Source organism: Sebastes fasciatus, chromosome 21 (genome assembly GCF_043250625.1).
Source record: "Sebastes fasciatus isolate fSebFas1 chromosome 21, fSebFas1.pri, whole genome shotgun sequence".
NCBI classification, from domain to species: domain Eukaryota; kingdom Metazoa; phylum Chordata; class Actinopteri; order Perciformes; family Sebastidae; genus Sebastes; species Sebastes fasciatus.
In genome coordinates this window covers 11,459,690-11,475,581 of record NC_133815.1, presented here as the reverse complement: position 1 = coordinate 11,475,581, position 15,892 = coordinate 11,459,690, and the positions used below count along the sequence as shown (strand labels likewise).

At 38.5% G+C, this 15,892-nt stretch overlaps 3 protein-coding genes across 4 annotated transcripts; 1 reads left to right on the top strand and 2 right to left on the bottom strand.

The window, feature by feature from the left end:
* Positions 1-107: 107 nt before the first annotated feature.
* On the top strand, positions 108-3,886 carry urad (ureidoimidazoline (2-oxo-4-hydroxy-4-carboxy-5-) decarboxylase). Of its 2 annotated transcripts, XM_074621753.1 has the most exons (3): positions 108-196; positions 1,270-1,482; positions 2,938-3,886. In XM_074621753.1, the coding sequence occupies exons 2-3, from the start codon at positions 1,308-1,310 to the stop codon at positions 3,285-3,287; spliced, it is 525 nt and encodes a 174-aa protein (XP_074477854.1). In that variant the 5' UTR covers positions 108-196; positions 1,270-1,307; the 3' UTR covers positions 3,288-3,886. The 2 variants fall into 2 exon arrangements, with proteins under 2 accessions (XP_074477854.1, XP_074477855.1); XM_074621754.1 differs by lacking the exon at positions 108-196 and having other exon boundaries at positions 1,035-1,482.
* A 675-nt stretch (positions 3,887-4,561) lies between these two features.
* Positions 4,562-10,767, bottom strand: pdx1 (pancreatic and duodenal homeobox 1). Its single transcript, XM_074621751.1, has 2 exons — positions 9,109-10,767; positions 4,562-5,733 (listed from the first exon to the last, which is right to left on the bottom strand). The coding sequence occupies exons 1-2, from the start codon at positions 9,518-9,520 to the stop codon at positions 5,345-5,347; spliced, it is 801 nt and encodes a 266-aa protein (XP_074477852.1). The 5' UTR covers positions 9,521-10,767; the 3' UTR covers positions 4,562-5,344.
* A 1,214-nt stretch (positions 10,768-11,981) lies between these two features.
* On the bottom strand, positions 11,982-15,361 carry LOC141759577 (uncharacterized). Its single transcript, XM_074621752.1, has 3 exons — positions 15,202-15,361; positions 14,722-14,796; positions 11,982-12,671 (listed from the first exon to the last, which is right to left on the bottom strand). The coding sequence occupies exons 1-3, from the start codon at positions 15,303-15,305 to the stop codon at positions 12,320-12,322; spliced, it is 531 nt and encodes a 176-aa protein (XP_074477853.1). The 5' UTR covers positions 15,306-15,361; the 3' UTR covers positions 11,982-12,319.
* Positions 15,362-15,892: the final 531 nt, after the last annotated feature.

Sequence of the window (15,892 nt, the reverse complement as noted above, 5' to 3'; positions counted from 1 at the left end):
TAGGAAATAAAACCCCTGTAAATAAAAAATGCTGCTGTAGGTTTTGACTTTGGACAGCAGGGGGCGTAGTTTCACCATCAAGGTTATCTTCTTTATACAACACACACCTGTCAAAAACACTGGAGATTTATCTCTTTTGTTTCTATACTCTTTGGTTTACGTCGGTTTACCTGGGAGAGGCTGCTGTTGCAAAACGGTGAGAACATTTATGAATATATTTATAAAAAAAAACACTTATGTATATGTATAATGTATTTAGCAGTATTGTTTACTCTGTTAAATGAAGTTGCTTATAAGTTTGATAGGTTATCACAAGTATAGTCTGCCTTACTGGTTGTTCAGTGTTATGAATGTTTTATAGGTGTTCTCCTCCCTATAGAGGCGTCACTGCCTTGAATAACAGCCTGTACCTGTTTATACATGTTCCTTTTTGTGAATTGGAAAACCATTTCCTTCATTGGAATAATAATCTGTAATCTGTCTGGAGCTGCAAAACATTTGATCATTGTGATGAAGGTAACACAGTTTATAGTCTAAGTATATAGTATATAAGTCTAATGCAGTGAGGGCCAAAGAGCAAATGTACTACAGAGTATTAGGGCCACATTGAGGGAAAAAACATTTGAGAAAGTCCTAATATTACGAGCATTTTTTTTTTAATATTATGATAATAAAGGCATCACTTTACGAGAAAGAAAAAGTCATAATATTACGAGAAAAAAGTCAGAAATCTACGAGAAAAAAAGAAAATAACACGGAAAATTACTACTTTATGATATTATGCCTTTATTCTCATAATACTAGAACTGTTTTTTCTTGTAAACTTCTGACTTTATTCCTGTAATATTATGACTTTATTCTCTTAATAATATGACTTTATTCTCGAAATCTCAGATTTATTTGTTTTCCTCAATGTGGCCCTAATACTCTGTCGTACCATAGACCTACAACAATGATAAATAAAAATGAAAATGTAAACAAAAAAACAGTTATTCATTTCCACTAATTTTTTATAAGTCCACAGGGAGCCACTGGAGAGGAGCTAAAGAGCCACAGGTTGCTTACCCCTGCTTTAGGGCATTTGAAGTTGTCTGTGTGATATAGACTTCCAGTTTCTGTCTTTGGGCACTAGTCGTTGTAGAAGCATATTGCCTTTAAACTCTTCAGCAAACTTTTCAACATGAAATGATGAAATATTAACCACACTGGCTGTGGTGCGCAGTGGTCTGTGTGTGTCCAATAGTGCGTTGACCTTTGTCTTGTCTGAAGGTCAGTAAACAGAGAGTCCCCATGCACAGCACAGGAACATGGACATCGCCACAGTAAATGCTCTTCCTTACGAGGAGTTTGTGAATATTTTGGGCAACGTGGTGGAGAAATGTCCCATTATAACAGCTGCCGTGTGGTCGAGGCGACCCTTTGTGAGCTTGACTGCTTTGGAGGCTGAAATCTGCCAATTCATCGATGCTCTCCCAGAGTCAGGTGAGGTAACTTGCTCTGTTTGTCCATGAAATGTGATTTACTCAGTGGTGGCTGGTGGATATTTGTCTAGGTAGGGCTGTGCCACATCCAATCAATTTCAGCAAACATCCCAGTTTGATTTAATGCAAAAAAAGTGAAGGTATCAAAAACACATTACTACTTTGCAGTTAAATAATTAACAATTATTTTATTCCAACAGGAGGAGTAAATAATGCTTTGATAAACACAACAGTATAAAATGTACTCAGTGGTGGAATGTAACTAAGCACTTAAATACAATTTTGAGGTACTTCTACTTTACTTGAGTATTTTCATGTTCTGCTACTTTCTACTTCTACTCAACTACATCTCAGATGGAAATATTAGACTTTCTACTTTCTATCTGACAACTTTAGTTACTTTACAGATTCAGATTATTAATACAAAATATAATCACATTACAATCAAATTACACATATTACAGGGTGCATTCTATATTTAAAACACACAAATATTGACAATTTGTATAATTTGTATTATTATTAGTAGTAGTTTTAGTAGTAGTAGTAGTTTTTTAGTTTTAGTAGTAATGTTTTTTTGTGTGTGACTCACACTGTAAACAATTGCTGTTAATTTACAGCAGGATTTCAACAGTATTAACCTGTTATTGCTAAAAAACAGTGCTTTACTGTTAATACAAAAGAAAACCTGTTAAATTACGCTCATAGGCCGTTTTTTAACTGAACTATAATGCATTCTTAAAAAACAGCACTTTACTGCTGATCAACTGTCTAAAGTATCATCAGTAACAGTTTCATGCAGTATTTTTAAAATTCTGGGACCTGATCTGCACATGTGAGGCTTGTACATTGTACATGATTGTAAAATCAGTGAATTAGCTTTATTGTTCTTCACTCACATGTTGTTCTGGTTTGCATTCTGTGCTTGTAGCCAGCTAGAGACAGACATTTTGGGAAAAGTTTCAACAAGTCTATTATAGCCTTTTTCCTAAAAAGTGCCTTTAATTGTATTTAGTGTGACTATTCCTATGTCTGTAACCTGCTAAGTCTATTCATCTAGGCAAAAAATAATGTATGTAAAAAATAAATAGTGCATTAAAACAAATCAGTAAGATAATGTAAAAGAAAGGTGGAAAACAGCTATATAATGTATCTTTAAACTGTAAATTAACTGTAAAATACTGTGAAATTAATTAAAAAAAACAGTTCAAACTGTATTTTTCATTGACAGTACAAAGCTGTAAATTTCAGCGACAGTATAATAATGTTGATTTTACAGTAACATAAAGGCAACCCTGCTGCCAGTTCGTTACTGTTACTTTACTGGGAAATTCTTAACAGTGCAGTAGTAGTAGTTTTTTAGTTTTAGTAGTAGTAGTTTTTTTGTGTGTGACTGCCCTCTATTGGCCGGCCGTAAACCTGTAATGTCACTGATGAGATACCTGTTTGTGTGCAGGTAAAGAGGGGATCCTCAGGTGCCACCCGGACCTGGCAGGCAGAGACCTGCAGACCGGAACCCTGACCCGGGAGTCCCAGGAGGAGCAGTCTGGATCCGGGATGGACCTGCTGGACTCCTCTGAAGCAGCTCGCATGGCTCGGCTCAACGAGGACTACAAGGAGCGTTTCGGCTTCCCGTTCGTTATCTGCGCGCGGATGAACGACAAGGCCAACATCTTACTGCAGCTGTCCGCGCGCTGCAGGAACGAGCGCCAGGTGGAGAGGGCACGCGGCATCCAGGAGGTGAAGAAGATATGTCACCTGCGTCTTCAAGGTCTCGTGCTCACTGATGCTCCGAACAAGTTATGAACCAAAATTACTGGAGTTTAAATATTGGATTTCTTCTCCTGCATGTGCCAGTTTAAAGGTCCCATATTATGCTCATTTTCAGGTTCATACTTGTATTTTGTGTTTCTTCTAGAACATGTTTACATGCTGTAATATAAAAAAAAAATTTTATTTTCCTCATACTGTTGGCCTGAATATGCCTGTATTAACCCTCTGTCTGAAACGCTCCGTTTGACGGAATTGCAACAGAATTGCGTTGCTAGGCAACAGCTTCAGTCCATGTGTATTTCCTGTCAGCTGATGTCATTCACATTACCCTGCAACCAGAAATAAACTGAGACACATTTAGTATGTTACGTTTAAAACAGGGAAATGGTCTAAATATTGTATATTCGTGACATCACGAATGGGCAGAAATCCTGACAGCTTGTTTCAAATGTAGAGTTTCTGAATACGGGCTGTGTGTATTTCCCTGTGGATTGAGCGTTTCAATGCTTTCACAGTATTTATATAGGACTTAAGCCTGCTTTATAATAAAAAAACAGGAAAATCTCACTTTTTTATAATATGGGACCTTTAACCAGTAACGGCTGCCATTTGTTCCTGTGATATTTGCTTTATTCCGAATGTGTGTGATTAATGCATCATAATGAATTATTCCAACAATAAAATATTATTCTAATTTAACAATTTACATAATATATAGCCTATAAATACAGTCATATTACGCATATATACATTCATAAACTTGATTGTACACTACTCACATGTCTGAGGTGAAAAACACTCACTGTAAAATATAGTAGGTTTAAGACGATTTGAAGATGTTCTCCACTGAGTTACATTGTAAAAAAAATGTGGAAAAAGCTTAATATTTTAAAAAGTATAAATAGTTGAAACAAGAAAAGTCATAGCACTAATGTCCTTAAAGAGCTGAATATTTTGATAGTTAAACGGTTTCTGTAGCTGAAAGTATGCAGGACTAGTTAAACAGCAAAAAACATACGGAAGAAATAGTTGAAGAAGTTGAATAAACCTTAGAAGAACAATACTGGGAATGCTGAATCAGCATTCCCACTATTAGTTTAGTCTTCCAGAAAACAAATATCTGGAGATGATAGGGGTTTTTCACTGGACAGGAAGGGTATGAAAGATTGTAATTTGAAAAGTAACCAAAGTTGTCAGACAAAAGTAGTGGAGTAAAAAGTACTATAGAGTAGGCCCTTTGCTTTATTCCAAATGTGTGTTATTAATGCATCATAATGAATTATTCAAAACAATAAAATATAATTCTAATTTAACAATTTACATGATATAGCCTATAAATACAGTCATATTACGCATATATATACATTCATGAACTTGATTGTACACTACTCACATGTCTGAGGTGGAAAACACTCACTGTAAAATATGACAAAAACAGTTTGTGCAACAGAATCCATGTTGCTGCCTCTAAAAGGGGGAGAAATGTATGTGGTCCTTGCATGATTTGGATGTCTCAGCATGCCCAAAAAAACTCCCTCAAAGCATGCACGATGAAGTGGGATGAAGAAATGTCCCTTCAGTCCAGTAAATTAAATTAAATCCATGTAAGGAGGGCTGCTGTGATCCTTGAGAAAATACAGTCATATTACGCATATACATTCATAAACATGATTGTACACTACTCACATGTCTGAGATGGAAAACAATGCACTTACTGTAAAATATGACAAAAACAGTTTTGTGCAACAGAATCCATGTTGCTGCCTTTAAAAGGGGGACAAATAGGTGGTCCTTGCATGATTTGGAATTCTCAGCATGCCCAAAAAACTCCCTCAAAGCATGCACGGGATGAAGAAATGTCCCTTCAGTCCAGTAAATTAAATGAAATCCATGTAAGGAGGGCTGAGGTGATCCTTGAGAAAGTCCAAGGGGGTAAATGAGCACTTTCTTTAAATGCCATAACTTAGGAAATCCTCTCAAATGGGACTGCCTTAAAATGTGGATTTAAAGTTTCTATCTGGGTTTCCATTGAGAAAAAAAAGGTACCTGCAATATGAGTTTACATGCAGTCTTGAGAGTCTGCTGCGGCTCTATGCGGGCTCTCTGGCCCCCGGTGCAGGGAGGGTGTGCCCGTGCTGCGGGGAAACGGGAGGAGAGGGTGCGTGAGGTCCGTTCGTGGAGGTGACCCCTCCGGCGACCTCCCCCTCATGGTCCCCTGAGGTGATAGAGGAGTCCTGGTCCGGGTTGGTCCCTCTCACCCTCTTCCGGTCCTCCTCCTTCTTCCACTTCATGCGCCGGTTCTGGAACCAGATCTTGATGTGGCGCTCGGTGAGGTTGAGGGTCAGCGCCAGCTCCACGCGCCGAGGCCTCGAGATGTACCTGTTGAACAGGAACTCCTTCTCGAGCTCCAGCAGCTGGGCGCGCGTGTAGGCCGTCCTCGTTCGTTTGTTTTCCTCGGATTCTGCCATCATGTATTGTCCTGGAGACAAACAGAGATTTTAGTGTCCTCACAGATGAGACACTGCTGTGTCGAGTCACCTGTTACATTGACATGTTTCCTTCTTTCGTTCAATAATAACTATTTTAACATGAATAAAAAACAGACACCAAATGTCTGCATTATGGTTCAGCCAGACTGGCAATTGAAAGGGTGAAAAGAGACAAAGATCCCTCTGAGCAACAGCTCCACAGTAAGAGAAAATAACCTATACACAACCATTTAAAAAAATCTTAATCTCCAGATTAATTTACCACAAAATCTTGGGGAAAAAAACAGCTTTAGCGTGTCCCCATATCACCTGTTGCTTCCAAATGTCAACTCGGACTAAGGAATCAGGCTTATTTTTGGGTAAATCTCAAGTAATTGTTAATTCCTTGTAACATTACAAGTGAATAAATGTTTATTTTACTATCAAAAGACAAATATGCACTGTGGTTTCTGTAGGTGCCTGCTGGAGAGGTCGAAATCTAACCCATGCACTTCTAGTAAGCCCCATAGGTATAGAGACTGTAGTCATTTCCAGTAAAACATAATATCCTCCTTTTATGATAATTAATAAAATTAATTTACAATGACATTGTTTGAGATTAAGACCCAACAAAACTCATAATAAACCTTCAAATGCCTTTGATAAATGACTTACACTGCCGTTCAAACGTTTCACAGTCAGATGGCTGAGAGGACTACTCTATATTTCTGAGAGGGCTTTCATGCTTTTAGGTTGTAAAAAGTCCTCTTTATAATTATTAAACAGTTATTTTGTATGAAGGGTTTGCACAAAAAGTAATTTTGTGTACATGGAGAACAAAACACAGCAAAATTATTCAACCAGACTGGCAATTGAAAAGGCAAAAAGAGACAAAGATCCCTCTGAGCAACAGTTCAATAAGAATATAAAATAAATCACCAGTCATTGGTAAAATTAATTGGAAGTTTAAGCATCAAAATATGTGCAGATTTAAATATGAATAGGTCTCCGTTTCAGTGTCAAGTGCACAATAATGCAGCCTATAACAAGCTGGAATTAACAGATGATTCTTTAGCAAAGCTATTCTTAAAACTTCAAAATAGAAATAGAAAGTTATTATAAGGTTATATATTGGAACTGGATCAGGGAATATCTACTGAACTATACAACTACCACTATAGTCACTAATAACCTGTTATATTGACGTTTTCTTCTTTCTTTCAATAATAGCGTAACTATTTTAACAAGAATAAAAACGGTATAGGCCATTGGTCATTGTAAATTAATTATCATAAAGGGAGGATATTATGTTTTACTGAAAATGACTAGTCACTATACCTATAGGGCTTACTAGAAGTGCATGGGTTAGATTTCGACCTCTCCAGCAGGCACCTACAGAAACCACAATGCATATTTGTCTTTTGATAGTAAAATAAACATTCATTCACTTGTAAAGTTACAAGGAATTAACAATTACTTGAGATTTACCCAAAAATAAGCCTGATTCCTTAGTCTGAGTTGACATTTGGAGGCAACAGGTGATATGGGGACACGCTAAAACTGTTGGTTTTTTTTCAAGATTTTGTGGTAAATTAATCTGGAGATTAAGGTTTTTAAAGAATGGTTGTGTAAAGGTTATTTTCTCTTACTGTGGACAAAAAAATAACTTCCCAGCTGTGTACACAACCATATTTAAGTATACCAGTGATCAGATATTACAAATATTTATAGATTAGTCTGTGATATCTGAGATCCTTTTAATGTGGTTTAGTCACTGAGACTTTCACACAGTATTGAGTGTGACACAAGAAACTTTTTACAGACTGTAAAGACACAAAATTCCTAATTTTCCGGTGTTCACCTGATGACGACCAGCGCTTAGATGAATCGACTCAGCTCAGGAATTACCTGTATCTTACAGATGATCTATACATTTCACCAAAGCATATTACATATCAAATTCAAGACAGATATGCCAAAAAAATATTTATTCCAGAAACATTAAATATGTATACATAAATATATAAGTAAGCTTAGCCTACATTTTGTAGTCATGCCTCACTATGCTTTAAAATGGTGCACTTTATTCATTTTATTTTGCCTGTACAAACCTAAATAACCTCAATAAACTATTTCAGCTATTCTGCAGTTTCCAGTGTACTAATGCTGTATCAGGACGGGACAATGTTACATTTGCATATGTGACAATGAAATCATATATTTCTCCTTTAGAGTTGTCTTTTTTTATTGATTCAAATTGAAAGTAAATTGAGACTGATCAGTAAGATATAGATATATATCTATATCTATATCTATATATAGATATAGATATAAATAATTATACGTAGGTTAGACAGGTATAATTGCAACCATTTTTCCATTAGCATTTCACATAAAAAAAGTGCCATTTTACCGTCTCTATAGAATGAAAGCCGTCTTTGTGTCATCTTGTCCGTCTCAAAAAGTTTAATTTACTTGAATTACGCCATTTAAAAAAATACTTATTAAAGTCATTGACATATCTTCAATAAGCTACACTATAATTAACAATCATAACAATTGTGCGCAAAATAAACCAAGAATATAAGCCACAATGTCACAGGAGATGACTTTGTCGTACACGGAGCATATGAATCAATAATTTTAAAATATATATATATTACCTAGCCTATATTATATCAGTAAAAGAAGTAAAAAAAAAATAAAAAATGTTCAATGATCTGAAACTTTTCTCTGATATGAGAAAAGTCGGAGAAACTTCTTATGTATATTTTAGCCGAAGAAATACACAGAACATACTTTAATTTGGTGGTAGGACTATAATTAAAGTTATGTTTAATCAAAAATCTAAATTAAATGACTCAGTAATTTAATTGTAAGATTTGGTGAAAGTCAAACAATTCACTGTTCATTTAAAAAAAAAATAAAAAATGTCATATCATATAACCATGATCATATCAAAACCGATTGTGGTAGACGTGGGTGCTATAACGGCCTATTATACTCTATAGTATATAACCTATACAGCCTATTGATGGTTTAAGATACGGTGAGTTGTGAATATGTTTTGTATAGACAAAAACCTCACATTTTTGTGACGATAAGACCTGATAAAAGCAGGCGCTGACCTTCCGGGCCTTTTACAAATTGACTGACAAGGTAAACTGAAACACCCAGGATCATATTGTTGGGAGCATGATGTCACTAAGGGCTTCAGAAAGAGTCACACTTTGTTAGTGCTATGACTACAGAGTAGTGCTGTAAACATTGAAATATAAGCTGAGGAGTGATTACAACTTTGCTGATTTGATATAAGCTCCATTCAGTGATTGACTTTATTATTATGATCTTAAACACATGATATTTATAGCTGGATTAATAATTACCTGCCCACTGTCCCTTCCAGGTGTGTGAGTGAGATTTAGTGGTTTTCATCCAGGGGAAAGGGAGGTGATATCTGCTCTGCTGCTCCCCCGTGTCTCCATAGCCTGCAGCGGGCTGGAGAGGCTGCTGCTGCTGCTGGAGCCCCTGAGTGTGGTGGTGGTGCAGCTGCGGCACACCTGGATCCACAGGTAGACTGTAAGCGGGGGCAATGTCAGGTAGACCGGCCTGCTCCAAGGCTCCCATGGTCGACGGCGTGTAGACGGAGTGGACCTGCCTGCTCATGTAGAGGCAGGGCGGCGGACTGTGGCTGTAGTCCTCCCCCTGAGCTCTCTGGTAGGCACAGGAGTCCTTAAAAACCTGAGAAGGGTAATAATGATCTTCCCGATTCATGGCTTCCTCCGAGGACCCGCACATGTACGAGTATATACCTGCGCCCTGCCCTGCCTCGGCGTGGACCTTCTGCTCTCTGGCGCAACTGCGAGGCCCTCCCGGCTCCAACACAGGTGTGTCACTCTGCCACCATGTGACTCTGCAGCACCGAGGCCATTGGTTTCACTGTTTGCAGACCTATAGACCGCACAGTTTCCAGGATATTCTGCAGCTTGTGGGATTTTTTCAGTAAATTGAACAGCGCGTAAATCAATGGCACTCTGTAAATACCGCAACGTTTACCTGGCACACACCTGTATTTGCCTCCACCAGCAGCAGCAACAGACAGGTGAATCTGTTGAGACCCTGCCTCCAGAAAAATGGTTTAAGAGGTCCTTTAATGGTCTAGAGCGCACGAGAGAAACACGTTTCTCTTTGTAGGACATGCAGGATTGTCCTCAAACAATGTGGCATCGACACTTTATATGGATATATATCTCTTCTGGCCTGCACTCTGCGGGCTGATAAATCGATATGTATGGGCGCAAACATTGGTTGACCTGCCAGATAAGAGACCTGGAGTTGTCTTGGAAACTCGGGGGAAAAGTTCAAACACCACAGTCTGTTTCCACCACCTTTTCTTCATTTGTCTACACCTTTCTGACTTTTAAAAATGTACCCATTACACTTCTGTAAATGCATCATTTAACACCATTTAGCAGGCGTGGGCCCCGCACGGTCCCTGCACGAAGGGCCCTCGGAGATGGCAAACACAGAGCCGCAGCACTCTCGCCATGTTTGCTGGCCATTAGCCTTCAGCATGTGTGTGTGTGTTCGCCCCATTAAACAGCAGCTCTTGTGGTTAACCAATTAAGGTTGGAGTGAGCAACAGAACTCAATTAACCGGCGTCTGGGGTGGATTAACGCACAGGCTGGCCTAGGCGGCAGCCCATGTTTGCAAGGGACCCAGATTGGCCAGATTATTTTTAAACTTTAACCCTATTGGCCCATAAGAAACATTAAGAAATTAAGCAGCTGATGCTGACCTCATGAACCTGGTCCCATGATGTGACCAGGTTCATAAGGTCAATTTGGTTTTCAAATAATATGTCACTACTGGACAGAATAGTGGCAAAATGTCAGAAAGAAAATATGATCACGGAGCACAAAAACAAAAAGCACAACGGCTGAAAGAACACCATGACCAAGATCTACTAAAGAAAATCCCTAACTTGACCACTACAGTAGATATTTCAAGGCTCAGATTAAAGGCTGTCTCAATGTGTGTATGTGTGTGTACATGCCAGTGCTCTCCGAGTGTGTACGTGTGGGCCGTGTAATGTTCCTAGCGCGCTTTTATACACTAAATTACTTTTTTCTGTTAACATTAAAGCATGATGAGTAAGGGTGAGGGGCCCATACAAAGAGGAGCCTTGGTGCCCCTGACCACCTTAATCCGCCACTGACCCACGTGCACATGGAGCCACAAGCTCATCGGTTTATGCAACATTTTGAGCCTCAGAGTGATTTACCTATTTTTCATCTAAACTGTAGGCCTACAGGACGACGGGGCTTTTACATTGATAGTGTGCATCAATAGTCTATTTGCACTGAGTTCTTCAAAAGCAATTATAGCACTTTCCACGGTATCTTAATGGGGCACTCAGCGACGCAATAAAGTTCAAGTAAACCAATTCTATACAAATCACCCCCTGCACCACGGCTTAATGGTGTTTATATTTGATCACTGTTTCAAAGAGGAAGGAAACAGTTAACCCCCGAGCTATTCTCCACTACAGTGGAGACGGACAACGGGATTTATGAAGCATGAGGGGCGTTAAACGCATTTCAGACACAGAGTTTGGCGTAATGGCTTAAGCGAGGAGTAATGCATCTTTTAGATATAATACATCTATGAGTAATCAGGACCAAAGAGAATGCCACGCTTATAAAACACCGTGGGTGTGGAACAATAAAAGACTGTAAGCTTACACACATGGAGACAGGCCAAATGGATGGGGAAGATATAAACAGCAACCCTTTCAACGCTTGAGCACATGTCCATCTGTTGTCCTGAAATCCTGGTGACCCCACTAAACACCTAGAAATACCACACTTAATCACTAGATTGTTATTATTATTATAGTATATAGTTTAAAGTATTATTGTTGTTATTACAGCCTTATTAAATTACTACTAATCCATCACTGGAGACAACTTGTTCACCATGTAGGAGTGCCAGGAAAACAAGATTTTTTTTTCTCCTTTGACAAACAAAACCGTTTCTGATAGCCGGTGTATACATGTCCAAAAAGTTGGACACGCGATAAAAAGTGCTTACCCAGTGGCGACAGCAGCATGGCTTATGTAAACATTATGACTGTTGAATAATGGTAATGACATTATAATTGAAATCAAACCTCCTCTACTGTAGGTGAAACAGATTTACACCGAACCATGAGTCATGTGAGAGGGGAGGGCAAGAAAACGTTGGCTAAAAAAAAGCTCTTGGACTATAACGGCCACTTGATTTATTCACTCCAATTTAAGTGGAAAATCAGGGGAAAAAATAACTTAACCTTTATGAGACATTTTAGGGAATCAAATAAACCTCAACAACTACAAAACGGTTGTTAATTTAAAAAGTTAGTAAACTGCGAACAAACTCCATCAGCAGGAATACAAAATTAAAGTAATGTCTTCTCAGACAAGTGAACAAGACAGGTATTTCAGTCTGCTAGCAGTTCTGTGAGGTGTGTCAACTGGTCAGAGATCAGTTTCAGGAGTGTCCACCTCAGGGAGTGGCCTCTGTAAAATCAGAGTTCCTCCCCTGGACCCAAGTCTTTATTCATGAAGTCTGTCTTTGTCTCTGTCCTGTCCATCCCTCCCATGTCTCTGTCGGTCTCTGTTGTCTTTGTGCCTGTACCTCCTCTCTTTGTCTCTATCCTTCTTCTTATCTTTGTTATTGCAGCTGTCCCTGTGATGGTGTTTATGGTCTGTGTGGCCTCCTTTGCTCCTGTGATCTCTGGGAGGCGTTCTGCTGCGGTCGCGGCTCCTGTCCGGGGACTCGCTCCTCAGGCGCCCTCTCGTGGCGGAGTTTCCGTCTCTGGGCTCACTGGAGCGCCGCTGAAGGCCGGTGGAGCGCAGGGTGTTGAGGAGGAAGCGCTTGTTGGTGCTATGCAGGGGACACTTCAACCTGACGGAGGAGTGAACAGACAAACTTTTAAACTCTGACAGCTATTGCACTTTTCTCTGAGACCCATGGATGGTCATCACTGGCATCTAAAAGGCACAATGTCTTTTCATGCTGACTAAGATATACAGATATTTAACATCCTTAGTTGAGTTCAAAGCTAATAACCAGCTCACAAACATTTAAAAGTTCTTCATACTCAGGGCTGTAGCTACCACTGATGACACTGAGGTCATGTCCTCAGGAGTTACATTGCATGATTAAAAAAGAAATAGCACATGATGGGTATTTCACAGACTATTTCCATTGTTAAGTATATTATGAGTTGACTACTACATAACTGATTCATATATACAGTATATGCCCACTAGAATTATATTTCATTTAAGGCTTTGAATTAGACATGTCTTTGTGTTATTTCATGTTGAGAAACTAAACTGAATAAAAAAAAATATGATCCTGTTGAATCCTGGCTATGACCTCGCTCATACCAACTCTGAACAGGAACAAGACTGGTTTCCAGTACTAAACCGTATCATTGGAAAGAACTGCAACACTAAATGAAGTAAGAGACACGCATTCCTCAGAGGGACTTCTACTACTTCTACTTCTTTTACTAAATTTCTACTTGTTGATATTTTTAAAAAAAATGTGTGTGTGTGTGTGTGTGCGCGTGTGTGTGTGTGTGTGTGTGTTGACTGCTTGGTGGGACTGAATTGTCTTGTTTTGATGTTGTATGCATGTCATTGATTACAAGAAGACTGCCTGAATAAATACAACTTAACTAAACAATAGCAATCCATTCAATTTGGTTTGATTATTTTAAATCACACATTCACAGAGACAAAATGAGTAACTGGGGAAAGTAACCAATGCATTTAGCTGTGTATTCTGGCAAAATCAAATACCTCAACATCTATCAGTATCATTATGAAGACATTTTGAGGGGTGGCCAACAATTACACACGATAAAATTTTGACTAAACATTATTAGCAAACTGTCTATAATTTTGTTAATTTCACTCAGCTGGAACAATATTGTAAATAAATATGCCGTTTTCTAAAAGATATAATATCATATTATGTGGAGGAGCTATCTTTTGTTATTATTGGAGTTTTTATGCAGTTTTTGTTTGAGTGCTTATCATCAGTATTGTTGAGTCTTACTGTGAGTAGGCACCATTTTCATTGTAGTATTATGAACACTAGGGCTGCACCCCTAATAAACACATTTATGTGGACCCCGGGGAGAGTAGGTACAGTGTACCACACTAGGTATTGAGGGCATAAACAAACAAACTAGTTGAGGATATAGCATAGAAACAAGACATATTGTGCACACACTAAATCACTAAACGCAACACAAATAGTTGACACTCATGATTTACGACAAATACTATTTAAAAAAGTTCAGGTTCAGTATGTGTGTGTTGTGTATGTGTCTGTGTCTTGTGCTTAGGGGCTGTGATTGTATATCTGTGACTGTTTATTTGTTGTATTTCCATTGTGTTATATATCCTTTAGCATTATTTGTGGGAGGTTCGTGTTCACGATTATGTCTGGATGATGCTGGTGTATTGTGCTGTTAGATGATGGCGGGTTAACATGCCAAAATTGGGGCGGCAGTAGCTCAGTCCACATGGACCAAGTACTGAGTGTGAACTGGTAGCTGGAGAAATGCCAGTTTGCCTCTTGGGCACTGCAGAGGTGCCCTTGAGCAAGGCACCAAACCCCAACTGCTCGGGACGCCTGTCAGGGGCAGCACCCCTACTATGTAATATGTAAAATAATATCTGTAAAGATCAATAAAGTACCTTTCTTCTTCTTCTTAAAATGTTTGATCTGTTGTTAGTTAATGTGTCTGAATAATCACATGAGGGATGGGTTATATAAATAACCAGCTAGAAAATCAATTATTCATTCATTCATTCTCAAAGAGCAAAAAATGCCCTAGTGCAAGAACAGCTAAGCAGATAAGTAGCAGTGAAATGTACACATATGACTAGATGTGTGCAGGCTGATATACAGATGGCATGTCAAACACAGTGCTCACCATCCTGCAGGGCCCATAGTCTCTGCTCTCACCCGAGCTCTGTCTGTCTCCTTCAGGAGCTCCTCCACTGCCCTCCTAACACAGAGATAAATACAGACACAAATGAGTCATGTGAAGGAGAGGAAATGGGCAGAAGTTGAGGACAAACATAGCACAGAGGGGGAGCCAAAGGGAGTTTAATTTAATTAAGTGAGAGAGTGATGCAGAGGAGAAAGTGAGTCATTTGAATGAGGGACAGTCTGTCCTGGTTTGACCCCCGAGGAGCTGCTGAATCAGCAGAGTATCAAGCAGAGGAGACTCACTCATTTAGCCGACCTTTAACCACACAGCTCATGGTAGCTCATGGTAGCTGAAGGGTTTCCTTACAACCACAACAACAACACTCGTCTTACAAACTCAGTTAAATACAACAGCTGTCAACCAGAAATACCCCTCCATGTCCCTACACATGGACAACACAACAACACAATAGTTACATACTTCTCCAGTTCATTATCTTCTGCCATCGCGTGGTAATAAATTACACGTTGACACAAAGTTAATTCGACTGAAATCGATGACTTTATGTTAATTAACGCTAGCATGCATCTTTTGTTTACTTCTCAGCGGGGTCCTTCAACCAAAGGACCCTGTGATTTTAGCTGTCCTTAATGATGCCTGATAGAAATCGAACAAGTCTTTTTGTGACACAAAATCTTGACAAGTAACTTGCTAAATTATTTTATCAATCAAATATAGGCTAAAATGCTGATTAATACCTTGCTGTTTTAGATAGATTTTTTTGTCAATTTTTACAGTTTAAATCAAACAAATGACAAACAGTTGTGGAAGAAGTAATGAATTGGTATTGTGATTAAGTTATATTGTAAGTAATGAATTGGTATTGTGATTAAGTTATATTATAAGTAATGAATTGGTATTCTGGATTATTAACAAATTTATATTTTGATAAGGATAATTATATCAGTAATTAATTTATATTTCTGTATGACACAGATTAAAGGTAATACTTATATTTAGAATAATTATAAATAATAATAATTTAATTATAGTATATGTATGGCTCAATAAGGAAGCTGGTTAATTATTAATAATTGGCTTATGGAGAGAAGGGGTGGGATTAAATAAATTTATACTTCTTCTCACTCCTTTTCGAATATGTAAATCAAGG

Excerpts from the sequence above, each read along its gene's own strand:
- urad (XM_074621753.1), top strand. The coding sequence starts at position 1,308 with ATGGACATCGCCACAGTAAATGCTCTTCCTTACGAGGAGTTTGTGAAT. Across the intron at positions 1,483-2,937 it reads CGATGCTCTCCCAGAGTCAG|GTAAAGAGGGGATCCTCAGG; the intron begins GTGAGGTAACTT and ends GTTTGTGTGCAG.
- pdx1 (XM_074621751.1), bottom strand. The coding sequence starts at position 9,520 with ATGTGCGGGTCCTCGGAGGAAGCCATGAATCGGGAAGATCATTATTAC. Across the intron at positions 5,734-9,108 it reads CTGGAAGGGACAGTGGGCAG|GACAATACATGATGGCAGAA; the intron begins GTAATTATTAAT and ends GTTTGTCTCCAG.
- LOC141759577 (XM_074621752.1), bottom strand. The coding sequence starts at position 15,305 with ATGCTAGCGTTAATTAACATAAAGTCATCGATTTCAGTCGAATTAACT. Across the intron at positions 14,797-15,201 it reads GAAGATAATGAACTGGAGAA|GAGGGCAGTGGAGGAGCTCC; the intron begins GTATGTAACTAT and ends TCTCTGTGTTAG. Across the intron at positions 12,672-14,721 it reads ACTATGGGCCCTGCAGGATG|GTTGAAGTGTCCCCTGCATA; the intron begins GTGAGCACTGTG and ends CTCCTCCGTCAG.